General features: G+C 38.0%; 2 protein-coding genes across 7 annotated transcripts; one reads left to right on the top strand and one right to left on the bottom strand.

Moving 5' to 3' along the window:
• Positions 1 to 662: 662 nt before the first annotated feature.
• Positions 663 to 4089, bottom strand: LOC146569870 (UDP-glucuronosyltransferase 2C1-like). Of its 4 annotated transcripts, none has more exons than XM_085282512.1 (3): positions 3977 to 4004; positions 2771 to 2879; positions 663 to 2603 (listed from the first exon to the last, which is right to left on the bottom strand). In XM_085282512.1, the coding sequence occupies exon 3, from the start codon at positions 2585 to 2587 to the stop codon at positions 986 to 988; it is 1602 nt and encodes a 533-aa protein (XP_085138638.1). In that variant the 5' UTR covers positions 2588 to 2603; positions 2771 to 2879; positions 3977 to 4004; the 3' UTR covers positions 663 to 985. The 4 variants fall into 4 exon arrangements, with proteins under 4 accessions (XP_085138638.1, XP_085138635.1, XP_085138636.1 ...); XM_085282509.1 differs by lacking the exon at positions 3977 to 4004 and adding an exon at positions 3332 to 3735; XM_085282510.1 differs by lacking the exon at positions 2771 to 2879 and having other exon boundaries at positions 3977 to 4089.
• Positions 4090 to 8364: 4275 nt separating this feature from the next.
• LOC146569869 (ubiquitin-conjugating enzyme E2 Q2-like) lies at positions 8365 to 20447 on the top strand. 3 transcript variants are annotated; one of them, XM_085282507.1, is made up of 13 exons: positions 8365 to 8619; positions 13283 to 13387; positions 13495 to 13617; positions 13703 to 13759; positions 13858 to 14007; positions 14372 to 14456; positions 14566 to 14626; positions 14723 to 14813; positions 14908 to 14966; positions 16489 to 16537; positions 16614 to 16709; positions 16841 to 16907; positions 18113 to 20447. In XM_085282507.1, exons 1-13 carry the CDS (start codon positions 8461 to 8463, stop codon positions 18142 to 18144), a joined length of 1134 nt encoding a protein of 377 aa, XP_085138633.1. In that variant the 5' UTR covers positions 8365 to 8460; the 3' UTR covers positions 18145 to 20447. The 3 variants fall into 3 exon arrangements, with proteins under 3 accessions (XP_085138633.1, XP_085138632.1, XP_085138634.1); XM_085282506.1 differs by having other exon boundaries at positions 13855 to 14007; XM_085282508.1 differs by lacking the exon at positions 8365 to 8619 and adding an exon at positions 8990 to 9513 and having other exon boundaries at positions 13855 to 14007.
• The last annotated feature ends 699 nt before the right edge of the window (positions 20448 to 21146 follow it).

Raw genomic sequence — 21146 nt, 5'->3', positions numbered from 1 at the left:
TGAGCGTTTTTAAATCATTTATGTCTTCATAAAGCCCACAGATCTGACAAACAGAGTAAATAAATAGTAAATGAACTGGTAGAGTGCTTTTCTACTCTATTTGAACACTCAAAGCAGTTTATATAAGCCTCATTCACACACATAGTCCTAAAAACTGTTTTTGTTTTTGAATGTGTAAATGCTTTTTGTCTAACCTTCACATACATTCACTGTCTGAAAAAACGCATCAGGTGAAACTCTGAGTTCAGTATCTTGCCTAAGGATACTTTGGCATGCAGACTGGAGCAGCCAGGGATTGAGCAACCAACCTTCTGTAGCAGATGACCTGCTCTACTTCCTGAGCCCAGGGGCTTTCATTAAAATCCTGCAGAATCCATTTTCTTCATTTTTCAAACACAAAAGGACATAAATTGAATTTCTTACAAATTGTTACAGAATGGCACGTCTACTAATGCAGGACTGGACTGAGCCATTATAAATAAAAATCAGCTTAACTTCACTGTCAGGAAAACAGTACGGGACAGATAGGTGCAGCGTGTCTTGTATTGCCATCTAGTGCCTGGTCAGTAAATGGCTTAAGAGCAGTACACATCACTGACATAATTCTTTAAAAATGTAAGCAGGAAACAATGAAAATACAAGAGAAATTATTAAATAGAAAATACTAGAATCATCTTTATTCACAAAGCACTTTTCAAAAAACAATTTGGTGAAAAACAAGGTGGGGCTTGCCCAGCTTTAAAGTGATTCGCTTCTAGAGTTGATCCATGTGTGGATTGGTTGATTTTTTTTTTTTTTTTTAATGATTCTTCACCACCAGATATCATAGCTTCACAAATAAAAACCTCGACTGAAATCAGAAACATTCAGGGTTATGCTCTTGATTTTCTCAAGATAAATATGGCAAAGTAAAATGCTTTCAGGTAATTAGCACATGGCTGGTGCAGAGAACGTTTTTCAGATTGGATCGCTTTTGTTTTTCTGATCATTCACGTTTAACTTTTTTTCCAGAAAAGATCATTCTCCACACTAGCCTTAGACATGACACACAAATGAGCATCATAAGCAAAACGACGGTCAACAAAAAAGCAATGACATCAAGAGACTTGTACACAAACCACGACATTTTGTACGACTGTGTCTGCAGATGACGGGTCCCTTTATGTCTTATAACATATTCTATCCAAAACACTGCCTGATCCAGAGGTTTCATAGGCTGATCTCTGTGCAGCCTGGAGAGCATCTGCATGTTTTCCCTGTAAGTGGAATTGTAAAGAGCTGTCATCAGTGCCTCTGCAAAGCTATCTCTTTTGAGCATAGCGATATCCACAATCACAGCTCCTCCTTTTGCTTTGATCCTGAAGAGATTATCGGGCTGATCAAAGAATAAGGGCAGTCCAACTATAGGCACCCCGTGGTAAATTGCTTCCTGAACTCCATTGGTGCCTCCATGGGTCACAAACACTCTAGTTTTGGGATGTCCTAAGAGATCATTTTGTGGCAGCCAGTTAACTAGTAACGTGTTGTTTCCCAGGTTGGTTGGCCTTTGTCCAATATACCTCCATATAACCTTCTGAGGAAGTTGGGCAAAGGCTGCAGCAATTTCCTCAGTAACATGTTGAGGAAGCTTTGCAACTAAAGTCCCGAGGGTCATCACAATGACTCCGTGGTCTCCAGAGCTCTGGACAAATGTCTCCAGGTCATCAGGAAGCGCTTTTGAGGGTTTACATTGAAATCCACCCATGTAGACAATATTTGGCAATGTTGGACGTGGGAATTCAAAGACAAAATCATTTCTCATAAGCCATATATCAGCGTCCAGGAAAAACGTTGAGTAATCCACATCAGGCCCAAAGTACTTCATAACAACCGGTTTGTAGTTTGTTTCTGCCATGTGAAACAATGTGTACATGCCAATAATGTAACTCAACATATTCTTTATTCTCTCAGAGAAGGTCATCTTATCTGTTAACTCTGTTCCAGTAAAAGGAATGTATGCCAGAGGTGAGGGAGCAATAAGGAAGTGAGCCTCGCCTTGAATGGTCCATCTTACATTGAAAACCAGAGGAAGCTGAAGTCGGCGTGCCAGCATGGCCCCGCAACCGATGCCAGGGTCAGTCAAAAGCACATCGTATTTAGCAGCATGTAAAGACTGCATCAGCTCTTTGTCTTCAAACATCTGAACGATTGTTTCTCTCATCCCTTTGTGAAACTGAGTGAACTGTTCTACAACCACATTCCGGATCTGAATTTGAGTCCAGATGTGGGACCAAGAGGACGTAGGTTTTCCCTGAAGCCGGATTTCCAGCTGTTGAAACAAATATGTTTCAAAGTTTTCCTCAAATCCACTAGAGTAGGGAAGTGTGACAGAGGTATAGAGTGGAGATTTCTCACTGATGTACCAGCTATCAGATGGCCGAATGACAGTGATCTCATGACCTTTGGCATGCAGTTCCTCTATGAGCACTTTCATGTTTATCCAATGGCTTCCATCCAGTGGGAACACCAGAATTTTGCCCCCAAATGAACCGGGTGGTTGGAATGAGAGTAGCGTAAAGAGGATCAAAGGTAAATAAAGCATCTTCATGACGTCCCTCAGATACCTTAAAAATACACAAAAACAAGTCGGTAACACAGTACTGCCTGATCATTTTTGTATAATTTGATATTTCCACTTGATATCTTGACTATATATGTCTACTCCACTGCAATAAAGAGACAAATAGTGTTTACTTCATTGCAATATTTGAAACCCAAAGTTTCTTTTTACCTATCAGAGATTATAGAAGCATGCTGTGCCCTATTGGGGCTCCCTGTCGTGTTTCTGATGTTTAAGAGCTGTGTGGGGATTCCTCTACTAATCTTCTCACAGGGATTCACTGAAATAATTTATGTAGATCAGAAGAGTTCAAATTATTTAGTACTTCATAAAACTCAAACGTCCTCTAAAAGACTAAAGAAACATGGCAAATATGGCAAAAATAAACATATGTGTATTGTCTTTTTTTGTTTTTGCTTTTTTATTTATTGTTGGAGCACCCAAACCTTAGAAATCTATGGATTAAGATATTTTGTTGTATTTAAAGCAGTTTTTAAAAAGCAGCTCAGTTTAAACTCATAAAACAGGGCTTCTTATACCTCACTGCATCAGTACTAACAGTATTATAACATTAGACATTAAAAGAATTTTTATGTAGGCATTTTAACTTTGGATACTTTGAATATATTTGCTGATAGTCTTTGTGTTCTGTGAGAAGCTGGACACATATGTCCATGTTATGGACCAAGCCAGGGTTTGGGAAACTCTGTGCTTTGGGGATGTGCAGCTCACACGTGCAGCTGGGCATTAACTGGTCATTCCCCACAGCTGGACCCACAGCTTCCATGCGGGGATGTGCCACACAACCAGCGCTGGACTGCTAGTCCACATTCCCACTCCCTTACAGTGAAAAATAAAAAAAAACTTTTATACCAGCCTGGGTCTTCATAATTCTCAGAGATTTAAAAAAATAAAGAAAGGGATCCAGACACAAAACTCAAATCAAACAGTATAATTGTAATTATCCACACCCACGCTCAATTTCACAAATAAAATCTTGCACCAGCCTCACTCTTCATAGCCACACGAGGGAAAAATTGAAAACATTCTAGAAATTTAAACTGTAATAATTGAATTAAGTTCTAATGAAAAACCGGCTCTGCGTCATTTTGGTCCACAGCCTATATATAATACAACTCCAACTGCAGTTTGCTTGCGAAAGACCACACTGTTTAATAAAATCAAATCCAACAAAGCTAGCTAAATCTGCCTTTAAGATCACAATCTAGGCGTACCACTCCATAATATCTAATTATAGACGTTTAATCATCCAAAATTAAAATAGTTAGACTCACATTTTTATCATAAAGTGTTTTATCACAAAGTGCGGGATGTTTCTCCAAACATATTTACATTTTAAGCTATAGTAATACTTACCCAAATGCTTCGAGCCGTGAACCCCAGGTTCAAGTTCGCTATCACGGTTATGCAATGTTTGGTGCTGTGTTAAATCCACCTTTTACACGGTGTACTGATTTGTGTTATACAAGGTGTGTGTACTGGGCTTTGAACTACTACTGCCAGAGTTCATGTTAGCTTGTAAACAGAACAGATGCATGTTTTCTGCCATCTAGTGTCCAATCAGTGCATTACTCTGTACTGCTTGATTGTTTACCTAGGCCAGAGCATTAAACTGCATGGGTGCATGCAAAAAAGTGTTTCCACAGCCTAAAATTACCAGAAACGATTATCTCTATGAGATCAGTTAGAAATGTGCTTATTAATGCAGTCATATTATGTTGAGATGGTTTATAGATGTATAGAAGTAAAAGTTCTGAATGTTTAAAAAGCAGCTGTAACTCATATCAATGGAATAACTTGGTTTATATGCACTTATAACTTAGTCCTACTTCTGAGTTCTGTATTTTAGGTCCTGATCCTTCCTGGCTCACACACGGCATTATGACAGAATGAAAATAGCCAAATGCTCCAAACTGGACAGTGCTTCGTAGTGATAATGGTGATGACCCAAAGCAAACTGCAAGAGTTTCCCAAAGGCAAAGAAATGGGATATTCTCCAGTGACCACGTCAGTCACCCGATCAAAGCTCTTGAGCTTAAATCGGGTGTTTTTCCACTACTAAATACAAGACTGAATGCAGAAACACCCATAAACAAGCAGCAACTGTAAGTGGCTGCAGAGCATCTCACTGGAAATGCTAACATGTCACTATAGCAACTCAGAACGATAATCAGTAGTTTGTATAGATTCTGACTATGAATGTCTGACATCATTGGTGCACACTCCTAATGAGAAGACATGATGTCCTGGGTGATCTCTTTCCATATCTAGACCAGGGAAGCACTTAGATCCTGCACAGGCTGACGTGCAACTCGGTGGACCAAAATGTAAGGTCCCAGAGGTGCTCTATAGGTTTTAACGTAGGGTCCGGTCTATGGTTCAGTTTCTTATTCCTCCAGGAAATGCCTGCAGACTCTCACCACATGAGGCCAAGCATTGTTGTGCATCAGGAGGAACCCAGCACCCACTCCACCAGCATAGTAGTGAATGGCAGCCATAGCACAGTTGGCTAGCCTGTAGAGGTCTGTCCCTCCCTACGTTATTATATGCCTTCAATGTAACAATGTTAAAGGCAGCAAAACATTCTTTTTCACATGCGTCTGTCACATATGCACAGGGTGAACTTGCTCTCATCTGTGAAAAGCGCAGGGTGCCAATGCTGGACCTGTAATTCTATGACAAATTCCAATCTGGTTCCACAGTGCTGAGCCGTGAGCACAGTCCCACTTGAGGATGCCAGGCCCTTGTGAAGTCACTGTCTGATTGCTTGGTCAGAGACACTCACACCAGTGTCCTGCTGCTGGAAGTCATTTTGTAGGGCTCTGGCAGTCCTTATCCTGTCCTTGGTGGCTGATGGGTTACGGACCTTCCACAGCTGTGCCCAGCTCTCCAAGTGTAACTGCTTGTCTCCCGGAATCTCCTCCATGCTCTTGAGACTTTGCTGGAAGACAGAACAAACTCCAGTGGCACATATGCCATACTGGAGGAGTGGGACTACCTGTGAAACCTCTGTAGGGTCCAGGTATCGCCTTGTGCTACCAGTAGTGACCCTGACCCTATAGTTAAATGCAAAAGTAGTGAAAAAACAGTCTAGAAATATGAGGAGGAAAAAATGTCACTGGCCTCCACCTGTAAAACCATTCACGTCTTGTCATTTGTCTCACTGATGCCCCTCTAGTGCACCATTGTTATTTTCATTAACACCAAACATTGTTATCATCCAGCATTGGCTATATTAAATGATATCAGCTTATCAGCCAATGAGATAACATTTACAATAAGTAGTGGTTTATCAACGGTGTCACATAAGTTACACTAGCTACATGTTTAAAGACAGTGTGATGATATTCAAGACCTAGAAGACTTTACTAAAATATATTTACTTTCACTGAAGATTTACATGTTTTTTAGGAAATAAAGGAGGGAATAAATAACGACAAAAACAAAAGAAATAAAAATATATGGGCCAAACTGTTGACACAGTGACTATAGGCTCAAAATTTGTTAATCGGTTCTTTTACTCTGTTTGACACAGGACAGATACAGAAAATCTTTACCACTTCATTTGACAATACGTTTTAAGTATTGGCTTTTGTGCATTTCTATACTTTGTTTTGTCATATTGTTGTTATTTTATTTAACTATTCTACATTAAACTATGTAGTCGTCTTTTCTCTTATATTATCTTATCTTGTAGAAGCCAGGCAACACTCATAAGACCACAGGCTTGAGTATGTCAATTAGTTTGTGGTCTTTTCATGATTCACAGTTTTGCTTTGCGTGACAGTTAATATGTGCTGTTGTGCCACAAACATTCACAATTCCCAAACAGCTGATGTAGCTACATGTCTGACTGGTATTATACACTGACTAATTATACATCTGATTGATAAATAGTATCAATACATGTATATGCATATCAGGACAAAATTATTACCCCCCATGAAATTTAAAGTTTTTGTCGAAATTGGCCTGTGCTTTTTTTAATAGCGCAAGAGACTGTCAACATAGCACTTCCTGAACATACTATTTTTCATTAGACTGCACAAATTATTTCTGTTTGAACACAATAACAGTATTAATTCAGAAAAACAAAATTGACCAGGGTCAATATTATTATTCTCCTGAGAAACTGACCGTTTTATTTAGCCATGGTACAAACCACTGCTGTACGATGATGTGTTTTAACTTTGTGATGCTCAAAACTTGAAAGATTTAGATAAATTTAGATAAACGAAAGTAAAACTGGTGAAACATGTGTCTAAAGGCCCCAAACCAACTGCTAAGATTCTAGTAAATACTTTAGCTGAGCCTGCAATTGTAATTCAGTTCAATTCAATTTTATTTATACAGCACCAAATCAGAACATCAGTCACCTCAAGGTGCTTTATATTGTAAAGTAGACCCTACAATAATACATACACAGAAAAACCCAACAGTCAAACGATCCCCTGTGAGCAAGCACTTTGGCGATAGTGGGAAGGAAAAACTCCCTTTTAACAGGAAGAAACCTCCAGCAGTACCAGGCTCAGGGAGGGGCAGCCATCTGCTGCCACTAGTTGGGATATGAGAAGGAAGACAATTGTAGTCTTAAAGAAGAAAATAACTAAATCAATGCTCAGGAATAGACCCCAAGGTTTCAGACCAAGAAAAACTCTGCTTTTGCAAAACAGACACCTTCATGCTAGACTGGAGTATTCCCAGGACAACCTGGAGAAAGATTATACTGGCAGTGTGCCTAAAACTAGAGCTCTTTGGCCAAAGAGATGTTGCTTATGTTTACAGAATAAAGTGAGAGGCCTACAACCCAAAGAACATCATCCCCAGGGTAAACACGGTGGTGGGAGTATTATACTATGGGGAGACTTCAGTGCATCAAGAACTGGAAATCTTATCAAAGCAGAAGCAATAATTAAGAAAGAATGGTGTGTGAAGATTTTTATTTTAAAAAACCTCAAACAGGAAAATTGTGTCTGTGTCATCACTTTACCTTCCAACACAACAACGACCTTGAGCATAGGTCGCTCCTGGTGAAGAACTACCTACAGAAGACCAAAGTGAACGTTGCTGACTGGCCCACACAAAGCCCTGAATTGTATCCCACTGAAAATCTGTGGGGTGAACTGAAGACCAGAGTCCCTGCCAGACAGAAGACCATCACATCTGAAGGAGCTTGAGAGATTTGCCAAAAAAGAATTGATTGCTCAAGATTTGCTTGTGGGACTTGGTGAAAACTACAACAACTGACTCTAGGCTGTTATCCAGCAAAAAGGATACACAACTGACTGTTGGCAATAGGGAAGCTAATAATTTTGACCATGGTAGTTTCGTTTTTTCCTAAATAATTTTATTTCTATGTGTGAAGTAGTAACCATCCAAAATAAAACTAGGTTGTCCGTGTTTAAGATTCTTTGCTTTGTTTAACAGCATATAGGAAATACTCTTTTTTTAAAAACAAAAACAACAACAACAAAACAAAACAAAACAAAAAAAAAACAAGGGGATGGGGGGCACTAATTATCTTGTATAACACTGAACCTTTTCATGCTGTTAAATGGTTCGTTTAAGCAAAAGTCACAACTATGACTCCATCTGTAGTGGTGCGAAAATAAATATAAAATAATGTAAATATATTTATGTACGTATGTGGTGTCACAGCTGTCAAAACGCTGCTAAGAGTCTATGTGCGCTACACAGGTTTATATAAAGCTAACTCTCCAGCCCTTTGTTGTTGTTCTCACGCTAATATGCGAGATCCGTACAGCCGATTCGACTGCGCGGTCGCATTCCGCCCCGACTTCCCCTCTGCCAGCGGCCTGGTGGTTTGAGATGAGTAGAAGATGTCGGTTTCGGGGCTGAAGGCCGAACTGAAGTTTTTGGAGTCAATCTTTGACCCAAACCACGAACGATTCAGAATAATAGACTGGAAACCCGATGAACTCAGTTGCCAATTCAACGTAACAGGGGAGAAGCTGCTGATCATCCACTGCAACATCACGGTGAGTCCAGGCCAGCTCTGCGCACAAGCTAACCCAGCGTCTGACTATCGACTGAAACCAAATCGGTCCGCGGAAGGCACCGTGTTTACAAATTAACTACGAATAAAGTCTTCGCTTTCATTTATAAACTGTGTCAGGCCATTAAAATCCGAGTAACCCCGTGGATTAAAGTGGACGACACACGAACAGTGTTATGTTCACTTTGAAAAATTATACAATAAAACGTCGATTAGTAACGACGCTGCGGTTGCTTTTGCTAGCTTGTTAACTGAAACTAACATTAATGCTAGCTTGTTTTTGTTTGCCAAATTAACTGCGTTACTGTTGAAAGTAGTACAACGGCTAACTTTATCACTTATGGCCTATATCTAGTTCAATTTAAACTTAATTTAGTTCGGTCATACGAGGGCTTTCACTACACCCCAGCTGCTTTCAAGCAGTATATTACTGTGTACGTGTGTTTTTTAAACAGACATAGCGTCGAGGTCCCGTACATGGCTTTAATTGACGTGAAATAGAAGCGGTTTAATGGAATGCTGTTCGGTCGTCCTTTCTGCCTTTTTCAGTAAGTAGACTGATCCCTCTGACGAACTTACTGGCATACATTAAAGCGGTTACGTTAGTGTCTTCTTTATCTCGACACTAAAACCTGACGAAAGCGACGCAATGTACATGTGAAATGTACGTGACAATATTGCTTTTTTGACCAGCTGTTAACGTCAGCGGAACTGTATATTTTTTAGTAACGCAGCCCCCCCCACCACCAAAAAGAAACGAAACAGGGGCCTAGTATTTATACGCGTTTCACAGCCCGCTCCAATACATTAGCGATTAAAATCAAATTCAAACTTGCGCAAAGCAGACATTCCCAGCCATCACAAAATGTGGATGAAGGTAGGTGTAATCTATTAACAACTGAGGTTCTTTCTTTTCGCTTGGCACTTGTTTTGCTTGGTTCAGGTAAGCAGATGATGAATCTTCCTGACAACCTGACCACATCCTCCTCCTCTCAGCAAAAGCATGCACACACAGAGTTACACTTATGCGCATTTTGAGGACGCGCGAGTGCTTGTTGAAACGTTCCGAATACCCTGCCATATTGAGATTAAACCTCACTGTCTGTGTCCTTTTGAGTCAGCTCATGCTAAAGGAAAACTAGATTACACTCAGGTATATTGCATTCTTCCTGTTCAGAGGGGTAGCTGTGAGTTAAATGTGGCCCCATGCTGTGAACATGGTCATGTTGGATATCATTGGGTATGATTTGAAGCAGATTGCCACGAAGACATCAGAGCTACAGAGTGATTTTTTTTTTTTTTTAATTATTTTTACATAGCTAGGATTATGCCAAAGCCCATTAGGTTTACTGCATTGATCATGTTGTGCACAAACAGTAATGTCACTACAAACTGGTCAGCATTTATACCAGTGCTTCATTCTTCTCCTGAACTGCATTCTTCTCTGCTCAGACAGAAACCTCCACATTAGTGCTGGTTTAGGAGTAGAAGAAATCAAAACTGGAGGCATCTCCCTCTCTATAATTTGTGAATCACTGAGCTCCTATACTGCTATATCATTGAAAAGGTGGTGCAAGTTGTCACAGCCATACATTCATGTCTACCAGCTTTGCCACCAATGTAGATGTACAAGCAGCCTAAATGACCAAGCATGGCTTGAGGCACCACTGTTTGCAACGGTGACAATACAAATTATAATTGCCCCTTTAGACTGCAGTCTAGGGCCCAGTTTTCACCACTTAAGTTTGCTTCAGAAAGATGAGACTTTGAAGGAAAATAACATAAAACTGTTTCCTTTGCATCCTCCTTCTATGCAAGCATTGATGCAGAGGTTTTGTCTGAGTGGTGACCTCCATCAATCAGGAGAAGATTTCTAGTCTGATGTACTGCAATGACATCACAGTAGGTGCACACGGCTACCAATGTGGTGAGCACAAATAAAGCTTAAGGCTACGTAAGCAGCACATTCACAGTGTTATGCTAGCATCTAAGTTGGCAGACAGCCACAAAATATCTGATTAAAATAGTTGGAAAAACTGGCACGGCTGATACTTAAAAGATATTTAAACCAAGTCTTCCAAGGATTAGAAAAGCAAAGAGACATTTAATTCAAATCACGACAACAGTCACCTCAAGGGACTGTATATTTTAAGGTAGACCCTACAATAATACATACACCGAGAAACCCAACATATGACTTCCTATGAGAAAGTGTTTGGCGACAGTGGGAAGGAAAAAGTTTGTTTTAACAGGAAGAAACCTCCAGCTGAACCAGGTTCAGGGAGGGGTGGCCATCTTCCACAAATGGTTGGTATGAAGGGAGGAAGACGGGTCAAAGCATAAACCAAATGTTCTGTCTCGTGAAACATAGGAGAGCACCCACTGATGCTGTTATTCTCGCTGGTATTATTTAAAGACAAGTGCACATTATTTACCATGTACACGTAGAGCCGTCATGTGAACGTAACAGATTTAGACAAATAGACTTCACTTTTCAGACCCAAATCAGATGCCTGGATCATCTTTTGTACTGTCTGTAGTTCCAGCCCTCTCCTGTTGTCATGAGTTTTGGGTTGCGACTGGGAGAACAAGGTCACAAATAAAAGGGGTTGATCAGTTTCCATCATATGGTGGCTGAGCTCAGTGTTATAGACTGGGTAAGACAGTCAGATATCCAGTGGGAGCACAGAGTAGAGTCCCTCTTGCTTCACTTTTAAAGGAGCTAACTGAGATGGTTCTGTTATCTGGTCAGAATACCTCCTTAACACCTACCTTTGGAGGTTTTCTGGGCACTGGCAACTAGGAGGAGACCCTGGGTCAAAACCAGAACACTCAGGTTATTTATCCCTGGGTACTGGGATGGAGTGGGTGTCCTCAAGGAGTAACTGGAGTAAAAAGATGTTTGAAATATAATGTTAAGGGTTACAGCTTCTGTGACCTGACCTTAGATAAGCTTGAAATTAGATGGATGAAATTATAGATGGCTTTATCCTAGACAGTCACACATACGGGTACACTTGACTGTTGGAGTTGTAGGCAATGATTTATAGGAAGTAGGAAGTGTCTTAAAAACACAAAGGTGTTTTTTCTAGACTTCTCTGCAAAAAGTCTTTTATTTTCCACTTGTTTCAGCAGTCTTTTTCCAAAAATTCCTTGCCATTGTACTCTGTCCTTGATAAATTGTTTAAATACCTGCAGAGACTGACCCTCTAGCTCGCCCATTATGTACCACACACTCCAGCTTTCAAAAAGGGGGCCACTGTGTGCAAGTATAAAATAAACTTTACAGCATTTTTCTTGAATGAGAGTCAGAGTTCAGTTAAACAGAAGAATAAATGTTAAAATGTGTAACAACAGCCCAAATCTCATGACACTTAGTTATCGAAGGCGTAAAATAGAAGCAGGAACTCGGAAATTGATGACATTTTGTGTAAAAGATCAGTTTATCAGCTGAACTCTAGTATGGAGATTAGTAAGAAGTTGAAAGGCACATATTATTGAGTTACACTAACACTGCACTGTGCTGATAATAAAGGCATCGTAATTACCAGTTCACCAGTTTCTGACTTGTAAAGAGCATTCACGTCAGCATCCAAGTCATGGTTACAATTAGATGCCCAGTTTACACAGTGTAGTTTACATTGTGGCACCGTGTGTTTAACTCCTCCCCACAGTGGATGAGAGATCTTATGCCAGGTTTGATTGGAGGTTGTAAATACTATAATATTTTTCATCTGTGGCGCATGCATGTATCAGGCACTCAGTCAGATCCTATTTTAAACACGAGTTTGGCTTTTTGGTCATCACCATCTTTGTTGTTTGAAAGCAGGCATTATGATTGAGGGACGTTTCTGACTCAGTTAATCAGCATGATTACTCAGACTCTGGAAAACCAGCAGATTTATTAACCTTTAAAACGAGAAGAAAAATTGGTCTTGAACTTTAACTAAAACTACCAATCGAGACAAACTTCTTTTTTTTTTTTTTTTCTTTTTTTTTTTAAATTGGGATCTTGAATCAGTTGAAAAGTAGGGAAGTTTTCTCAGACTTCAGTGCAGTCATTTTAACATGAATACTGCACAGTCATTACTGCATATTTTATACAGCATGTTTTCTCTCAACATCTTTCTTAACTTTCTGAAAAACCTAATCAAAAATAAAACATCTCTTATTAATATATACACGGTTCTCTCTTCTTCTGTGTGCAGTATTTTCTTCTCTTGGGCTTTACAAACTTTACATAGTACTACCATATGTGTCTAAATGCTTGTTTGAATACGTTTGCTGCTAGGCACAGCAGTTGAAAACTGGATTTTTACTCATGACTTCAAAAGCTGTATTAAGACCTAATTGAAATGTCAAAGGAGCACTTAACCACTTCTCTCTCGTGCTCGAGTTGCTTTCGCTCTTCAGCTTGTAGGAGGCTAATTTTGTGCAGTGGGTGGCTGTGTGGGCTAAGGCTTTTGGTTTGAAGTCACTTGTAACTCTGAAACGAACTTTATTACCCTTTATGTTAATCAGATTTTTAACCCAGGGTGACATTTTTGTTTCTTAAAAGCAGTGGTTTTCTCTGTACAATTCAAGTGCATTCTGTTGACTGTAAAGCCATCAGCACTTGAGCATGATTCTTATTGCTGCTGTTGCAGGAATCCTATCCCTCAACGCCACCAATATGGTTTGTCGACTCTGATGATCCCAGTCTGGCTGAAGTGTTGGAGCGCCTAGAAGATGTGAGGAAAGGCAGCACATTGGTAAGATGGTTAATATGGCTCTTGCTCCACATAGGATGCTTTGCTACATTAGGAAAATGTAATTTAATATTATTATTGACAGTTGATCTTCTCGATGTTTCTTATAGCTTCTACAGCAGTTGAAGCGCCTTATTTGTGATCTCTGTCGTCTTTACAACCTGCCACAACATCCAGATGTAGAAATGCTGGACCAGCCTCTACCAGCTGGCCCGATCACCCAAGACAGAAAAGTAAGCTCAGTAAATAAGAGTAAAGCTCAAGAGTCTTTCGTTGACCTTAGCTACTCACTGTTTTTCAATTTCCAACCTTTCACAGCACGGGTTATCAGGTGACGTGACATCTGAAGAGGAAGAAGAAGACGAAATGGGAGAGGTATCCAAATATGATCCATTGATTGATCGTCAATTTGTTTAATATCTTTGGGTTTTTTTTTTCTCTTTTCTGAACAAATGTATGTGTTCTGCCAGCAGGATATTGATCTTGACCAAGACCTGGACCATTACGAAATGAAAGAAGAGGAGCCGGTGGATGGAAAAAAGTCAGAAGATGAAGGGATAGAAAAAGAAAATCTGGCTATCTTGGAGAAAATCCGTAAAAATCAGAGACAAGATCACTTGAATGTAAGATTTCCATCTGTCACATTTTTAATCAAACCTTAATCTCAGTTAATATTTTTGGCTTTTGGAGATTATGAATGCACAATCACGATGAGATAATTAGTCTTTTGTATGAATTTCTACTAGAAAATAATTTTAATTATGATTTGTTTATTTTTTTCGGCGCGGTATAATTGACAGACTCATTGAGTCTGTCAATTATAAAGGGAAGAAGTTGTACATTCTCATGCAACCTACCAGTTTAACAGCAACCTCCAACACTCAGTGCAAAAATGCAGCAGTCCAAGAAAATTGTGCAAAATCTGAAAACCTCTGGTATGCTTCCTGTTTGTCCAGTTGTTTAACCGTCAGTTGTTTTATGTTGCAGGGTGCAGTCTCTGGCTCAGTGCAAGCCTCAGACCGCCTAATGAAGGAACTCAGGGAGATCTATAGGTCACAGAGTTACAAGACAGGTGAATACAAGGAACCATTACTCAATGCTTGTGGCTTGCATTGTATTTAATGTTTTTTTTCCAGAAGCTTTAAGTGAAGCTCTTTGTGCGTTTGTGACTCATTTCACAGGTATTTATTCAGTCGAACTAGTCAATGACAGCCTTTATGAATGGCATGTGAAGTTAAGGACGTAAGTTCTTATTCTGAGTGTATTTTTATTCTATTTATATTTCCAACTTTGAAAATTATGCTTTTATTTGACCTTTTCTGTTGCTGTTTGTTACAGGGTAGACCCAGATAGTCCATTACATAGTGACTTGCAGGTCTTAAAAGAAAAGGAAGGAGTGGATTACATTTTGCTCAATTTCTCTTATAAAGTGAGTCCTATGGAAGTAATTGTCAACAGATTTATTTTATTTTTTTTGTAGTATAGGGCTGTCTTAAGGCAGTTTTTCTTCTTCTCTACAACAGGATAATTTTCCCTTTGACCCACCTTTTGTACGGGTTGTCTCGCCTGTGCTCTCTGGAGGGTGAGTGTGCAGTAGTGTTCCCAGCCCAAATTACATACATCATATGCATCTTATGAATGTTACTGCCCAGAATATGCTTTATGATTTGCTTGACAACTTCAAATGGTTTCTTCTGTTATTTAAAAAATAACACCCCACTGTTTAGACTAAACAAATATGTAAATTCCTGCTGTATTGCAGCCTTAAGATTGTTTAAGCCATTTTATAGGTGGTGTTTAAAGAAATAACTTAAAAAAAACTAATAATAATAATACATTTTATTTATCGTGCCTTTAAAGACGCTCAAGGTCACTTTACATTAGTACAAAAAACCCATAAAACATAAGGTAAATGAAAAATAAAGTATAAAAGCTAAACAAGGTACAAATGGACTATGACGGAATCATGATGAAGGGTATGAAATTTTGAATAGATGGGTTTTAAGACGCGATTTAAAAGTGGAGAGAGAGTTTGGAATGCACTTCTACCACATCTCCGAACTGTGAAGTCTCTGGGCAAAACAACTAAAGGGTCTGAGTCCCATGAAAGTCAGGCGAGCAGGTGGAACAGACAGAAGGGAAACTGAAGAAGAGCAAGGTGTACTAGGGGGTGAGTACGTATGGAAAGGATCAAATAAATATGGGGGAGCAAGGTTAAGAAGCGCTTTGAAAGTAAGAAGCAGGATCTTGAAATGGACACGGAGGTGAACTGGAAACCAACGGAGCGGTTTAAGAACAGGTGTTCTATGTTCAGTAGATCTAATTCAGAATATAATACGAGCGGCTTTGTTTTGAACTAACTGCAATTTATGGAGAGATTTGAGGTGGACCACAGAGAAGAGAATTACAAAAATCTAAACGAGATGTGACAAGAGCATTGACAAGTATGGCGTGGAGTGAGTGAAGGCAGTTAATATTACGAAGATGAAAATGGGAAGACCGAACTTAAACAGGATAAAACAAAGGAAGTCGGAAATAAAAAAATTTAAAACAAAAGTTGAATTACAGGTGCTTAATAAGGAGTTTGATGATATAATATATATATAGTACTCTAAAGAGTTAAGTAAAAATAAAAAAGTGTGTGTCAAGTGGTTCAATAAAGCAAATGTTACATGAAATTAAGTGGCTTAGGATTTTTTTTTCATTTATTTATTTTTTAAAAGATACAGTGGCTTATGTTGCATTGTGCTATTGTGCTCGGTACAGGGTAGAAATAACCTATTATCATAGAACAGGAGATCCTCTGCTAGAGAAGTCCTGTTGTAAATAAGTATGGTATGACTTGTGAAGATTCACTGTATCTATGCTTATGGCAGTAGAGGTGAAGCAGTTAAAATTTAATTTAAAAGGAATTATAAAGCACACGCCATTGCCATACATCACTGTGCTATACTTACTTTCAAGGCTTCTGATAATTTTAGCAAATTAAGAAAGAAAATTCTGGAGAGCAAGAAAAATACTTTTTTTTTTTTTTTTTTTTTTTGAAAAGATTAATACTCTCACTCAATGACACATTTGTGAATTTTTTTTTTTTTTTTTTTCAGTTATGTTTTAGGGGGAGGAGCATTGTGCATGGAACTTCTCACAAAACAGGTATGCAAATGGGATAAATAAAATAATAATTAGGACTAACAACAGGAACTGATTCATTTCTATTTGCGTTTGTTAGGGCTGGAGCAGTGCCTATTCCATAGAATCTGTCATTATGCAGATAAATGCAACTCTGGTTAAAGGAAAAGCCAGGGTGCAGTTTGGAGCCAATAAGGTAACACATATCATGAACTGGTGTGATGTTTGCTTTTGTTTTCAAATGAACTTTGTTTCAGTAATGAAAACAAGTAAAATAAATGGATCATCCTGCTTCTGCGTATTGACATGTTGCCTTTTGTCTTTCAGAACCAGTACAATCTTGCCAGAGCACAACAGTCATACAAATCCCTGGTTCAGATTCATGAAAAGAATGGTAAGGAAAGAGTTATGAATTACTGACACTCAATAAACACACAATGGGAACATCATGATCCTTAGCTAATGGTCCCCATTCACTGATGCATGTATACAGTCTACTTTCATATAAATGTAAACATGAGCAAGCTTTTCTTACTGGGAAATTAAAATTTATAGGCAAGTGTTTAAAAAAAAAAAAAAAAAAAAAAAAAAAATTAACCTTTTTACAAACAAAATCCATACTAGTCCCACTGTTTTTTCACACAAATTACAATTTGAGTATTATGTTTTTACTAATGGCATTTCCATTAGCTTTAAGCATACGTCCACATATGTAAAGTACCACTGCATTTTTGTACTGTACTTCCTTAAAGGTTATAAGTGCACGTTTCATTTGCATGTATATACACACACCCTGTTTCTCTTGGTTTAAAATGGCCTTTTTTTGGGTACTGCAGTCATTTGTGGGTCATCGATGTGATGTAGTATTTGGTATTCATGCATGAACGCATTTATGTATGAATGTTTTATAAATTTGTGTCTCTGAATCATATTTTGTGCCTAATTTTCTGTATAAAACAATTTATTCAGTTCATGACAAAAGCTGAGTCTCTCAAATATTTTAAGTAAAACTATTAAATAATAAAAGCTATTAGATAAGAAAGATCTGAGATTGCACTCCTTACTTTCACAACTATTACCAGTTTAAATAGGGTTTTACTTGGACACCAATGTTGACCTTTGTTTTTGGTAGCAATAGTATAAACATATCACTTTTTTATGACATACACTGGTCATACCACCTGCCATGAAAAGTGTACCAGCCTAGATATATTTTATTTTAAATATTTTACCATTTAAAGAGATGGTCTTCTGTTCATTTAAACGAACAGTTGGACCATGTGACATTTACAGGTTTTAGATAACTTTTAAAAATTCATATTTGAAGGCACTACAAATGTATTCAAACTAAGTTTTATAAAATAAACGAATTCATTTAACAGAAATGATGCGCTGGTGCACAGAAATAGGTCACATCAATGACCCACATGCAGGATGAACTGTGCACTCTTCTTTCACCACATCTGTGTTACAGTTCTAGTTGTTTGAAACTGCATTTATATCAGGCTTTTGTGTGTTCGTGTACAATATGCACTGTCAATGAATTCCACTTTAACAAGGCTTCTTTAAATAACTGCGTTTGTCTTTCTGTTCCTTCAGGTTGGTACACACCACCTAAAGAGGATGGATAAGGAGCTTCTACCACTATGCACCGGGAACATGTCTTTGAGTCGTCTTGCTTTCTTTGGAATATTTTCCCTCTCTGACTTACTGGGAATATATCATCGTTCTCACAGAAACCATCTCGTGGCTCATTTGACAAGTATTCCCGTCACCTCGCTCCAGGAAAGACTTTATTCCGGTCTCACTTTGCTTCTCCCCCTCAGTGTTTTAGTGAGGAGGATTATGTGAGGTTATCACTAGTTCTGTTTTCTAAATATGCTCATTTGTCTTTTGAAAACAAACAAAAAAAAACAAACAAAAAAAAATTTTCTCCCTTGAAATTTGGGGAAATGCTTTTTCTTCAGCTGCTTTGACAAAGCTGGCTTCACAGTCCATTACCCCTCATTTAGTGGGAATTTTAAAGGAAGATTGATACAGAAGCAGAACCTCCTCACAACTGCTTTTTTTTTTTTTTTTTTTTTTTCTTTCTTTTTTTCTCTTTTTTGGAAATTAACTGGTACATAGATGCAAACATTGTTCTAGAAATATTATTTGGCATTTTTTTTTTAAATTATTTGGGTATCCTAGACAACAAATGATACGATTCCATATTTTGTAAGCTTATCTTAAATTTGAGATTACCTACTCACTGTTTTTTGTTTTGTTTTGTTTGTTTTTTTTGTTTTTTTTGGCACTTGCTTTTTATAATGTGTGAAGAACATCGGGTCAAGCAGAAACAAAATGCTGCAGTGTTGTGAACAAGTCAACTTGCAGTTAATTAGAAAATAAGGCCGATAGGTATGAAATAAATCAGAATTTTCATATTGTATATCTTATAGTGAGAGGATACATAAGATTGGAAGTTCTAACCCCTCTTGGGTCCTCTTGCCATATTTATGTCAAAGGCTGCAAGTGCTTTTTTTTTTTTTTTTTTAAATAGCTGTAGAGGTTGATGGCTAGTTGGATGCTGACAATGAAGCCATCTGTGTGTAAAGTTAACAGCACGTTGTACAGAAGCCCCCTATTCAGCCGCTGATCTAAAAAGCTGGGTTTGATTTGATTGCAGTCATTTCATCCAGCATATCTGCTGGAGTGGACTTTATTGAGGAAATAAATTAAGGTTTTTTTGGATGTTCCTCTGTTCATTTTTTTTTTTTTTTTTTTTTTTTTTTTTAAATTTAATTTTAAAGCAAACTTGTCATATCATCCTCGCATAAATTTGTTGTAGTGTTTTGTTTTTGTTTTGTTTTTCGTTCCCCTCCCTGCCCATTTAAAGTTTGCCGCCCTGTCACTCGACATGACTTGGAGCTAAATGTCCATTATCTGTAGGGCTTCCTCTGCCATTACAATATAGCACAGGTGTGTTTCAGTGTTGCTTGTGGAAAAGGATGATTTAGTAGTGTGATTATAAAACTGTACATTCGAACTTTGACCTTGAAATATCCTGTAGTACACACAGAGTGCTGCTCTTCCCCAAATTACAGGACACACGTTGTATCTATCAATCTGTTGGCTCTTTTGCAGTTTATTTGCTAACACTGTCTGCAAAAGTACATTTGAATGGCAACTCAGGTAACAAACAATACTTAGGAGGGGGATCGGTACATGTCCATGTTGAGCTGCGGGTGACTTTCTGGGTTTAATTAGTGCGCAGTTTCAGTAATGTTTTGACATACTTGCCCACTGATGAACTGAACTTTAAAACACAGGTCGCATGACTTTGTAATAAAGCAATTTACATAGCGAGTGCTGGATTGCAAGGAGCATGTTGACCAGTCTGTGTAATTGCTCTCACTGATTTTTTTTTTTTTTTTTTTTTTTTTTCACCCCCACCCCCCTTCTCCCCAGAGAGGTGTCATATCGTGAATAATTTCTGATCAGAATTTCTTTTGTTCTCAGCACACTGCTTACATCAGACCTGTGACAACAGGATGTATCTGAGGGTGGAGGTTATTAATATCTTTTATCAAGACACTTTCACCAATGATGGGGACCCGTGTGGTCAGGTGTAGAGAGGAGGTGCACATTAAACCCTCTGTTACAGACCCTTTATCCACATGTGTGACTGCCTCCCTTCAAAATGCAAAAGCTTGGGTCACAACAGATACTGAGACGATTCAAGTTTGACGGTCATGCAATGGTAATTGGGCGCTTCTCTAACTGGACTGTGTATCATTTATCTCAATTCATTTTCTGGCACCAACAAGTCTGACACTCTTGGCTCATTTTGGGTTTCTTGTTTTTGGTTTTTTTTTCCATTTGAAGAAATTTTGACCATGTACAGTAATTTGTAAACTTGCATCAAGTTTATGAATAAAGAATTTTAAGATTATCACTGGTATTCGTGTGTAGCATTGGAGTTGTAAAGTTTTTCAATTGTTTTAATTTACATTTTATTCAGTAACAAATTTTTTTTAGTTTTTGTTTCTCTTAAATATCAAATATATTTCTCCATAATTTAAAGTTGATGATTAGGTGGCAGTTGTAATGTGTATTAAGTAATTTACACAATTTTATTATGTAGTTGCATATTTACAATGTAGTGTAATAATTTATGTACTTAAAAGAAAAATAGTTAAAATGAGGTAAAATCTACCGGCACATTCAGAGTAAGGTAACTCTTATCTGGTTTTATCTCAAGTGCAATAATTAGTAGTGATGTTAAAGTTTAGTTTCAGAGTTCCCTGGTTTTACATTATTCTTATTGCCAAGCGTGGAAAATGTATTCAAATACTTAAATATAACTAAAATTGAATATTTGACTCAAAATTTGGCAAAGGTGTAAATAACTACATAAATACAAAACCTTTGGGAAATTGTTTCTGTTGCTTATTTAGCAAATATTTGTACTCAAGTGAGTTTACAAACATTACTACAAAGGATTGATATCCTTTAAGTCTGTAGTTTATTGGAATAATTGGGTAAATACTTAATCTCTTAGAGCTGTGTTTAGGAATCCATAAATTCTTTTTACACCTCCAGGAAATTAAGGAAACACTTAAAATATACATTGGCTCTTGATGAATGAAAT

Source organism: Mchenga conophoros, linkage group LG7, assembly GCF_057382185.1.
Source record: "Mchenga conophoros isolate Kocher_MC1m ecotype Shallow Benthic linkage group LG7, M_conophoros_male_GT1.1, whole genome shotgun sequence".
In the NCBI taxonomy this organism is placed as follows: domain Eukaryota; kingdom Metazoa; phylum Chordata; class Actinopteri; order Cichliformes; family Cichlidae; genus Mchenga; species Mchenga conophoros.
This window is presented reverse-complemented; position numbering and strand designations above follow the sequence as displayed.

What these genes read in the sequence shown, in the direction of transcription:
- LOC146569870 (XM_085282509.1), bottom strand. Translation starts at nt 3,386, where the DNA reads ATGGAAGCTGTGGGTCCAGCTGTGGGGAATGACCAGTTAATGCCCAGC. An exon ending in GTTAATGCCCAGCTGCACGT is followed by an intron (nt 2,880 to 3,331) that starts GTGAGCTGCACA and finishes AAATTATTTCAG; the next exon opens with TGAATCCCTGTGAGAAGATT. An exon ending in GCTTCTATAATCTCTGATAG is followed by an intron (nt 2,604 to 2,770) that starts GTAAAAAGAAAC and finishes TGTATTTTTAAG; the next exon opens with GTATCTGAGGGACGTCATGA.
- LOC146569869 (XM_085282506.1), top strand. Translation starts at nt 8,461, where the DNA reads ATGTCGGTTTCGGGGCTGAAGGCCGAACTGAAGTTTTTGGAGTCAATC. An exon ending in TGAGGAAAGGCAGCACATTG is followed by an intron (nt 13,388 to 13,494) that starts GTAAGATGGTTA and finishes TGTTTCTTATAG; the next exon opens with CTTCTACAGCAGTTGAAGCG. An exon ending in AGAGACAAGATCACTTGAAT is followed by an intron (nt 14,008 to 14,371) that starts GTAAGATTTCCA and finishes TTTATGTTGCAG; the next exon opens with GGTGCAGTCTCTGGCTCAGT.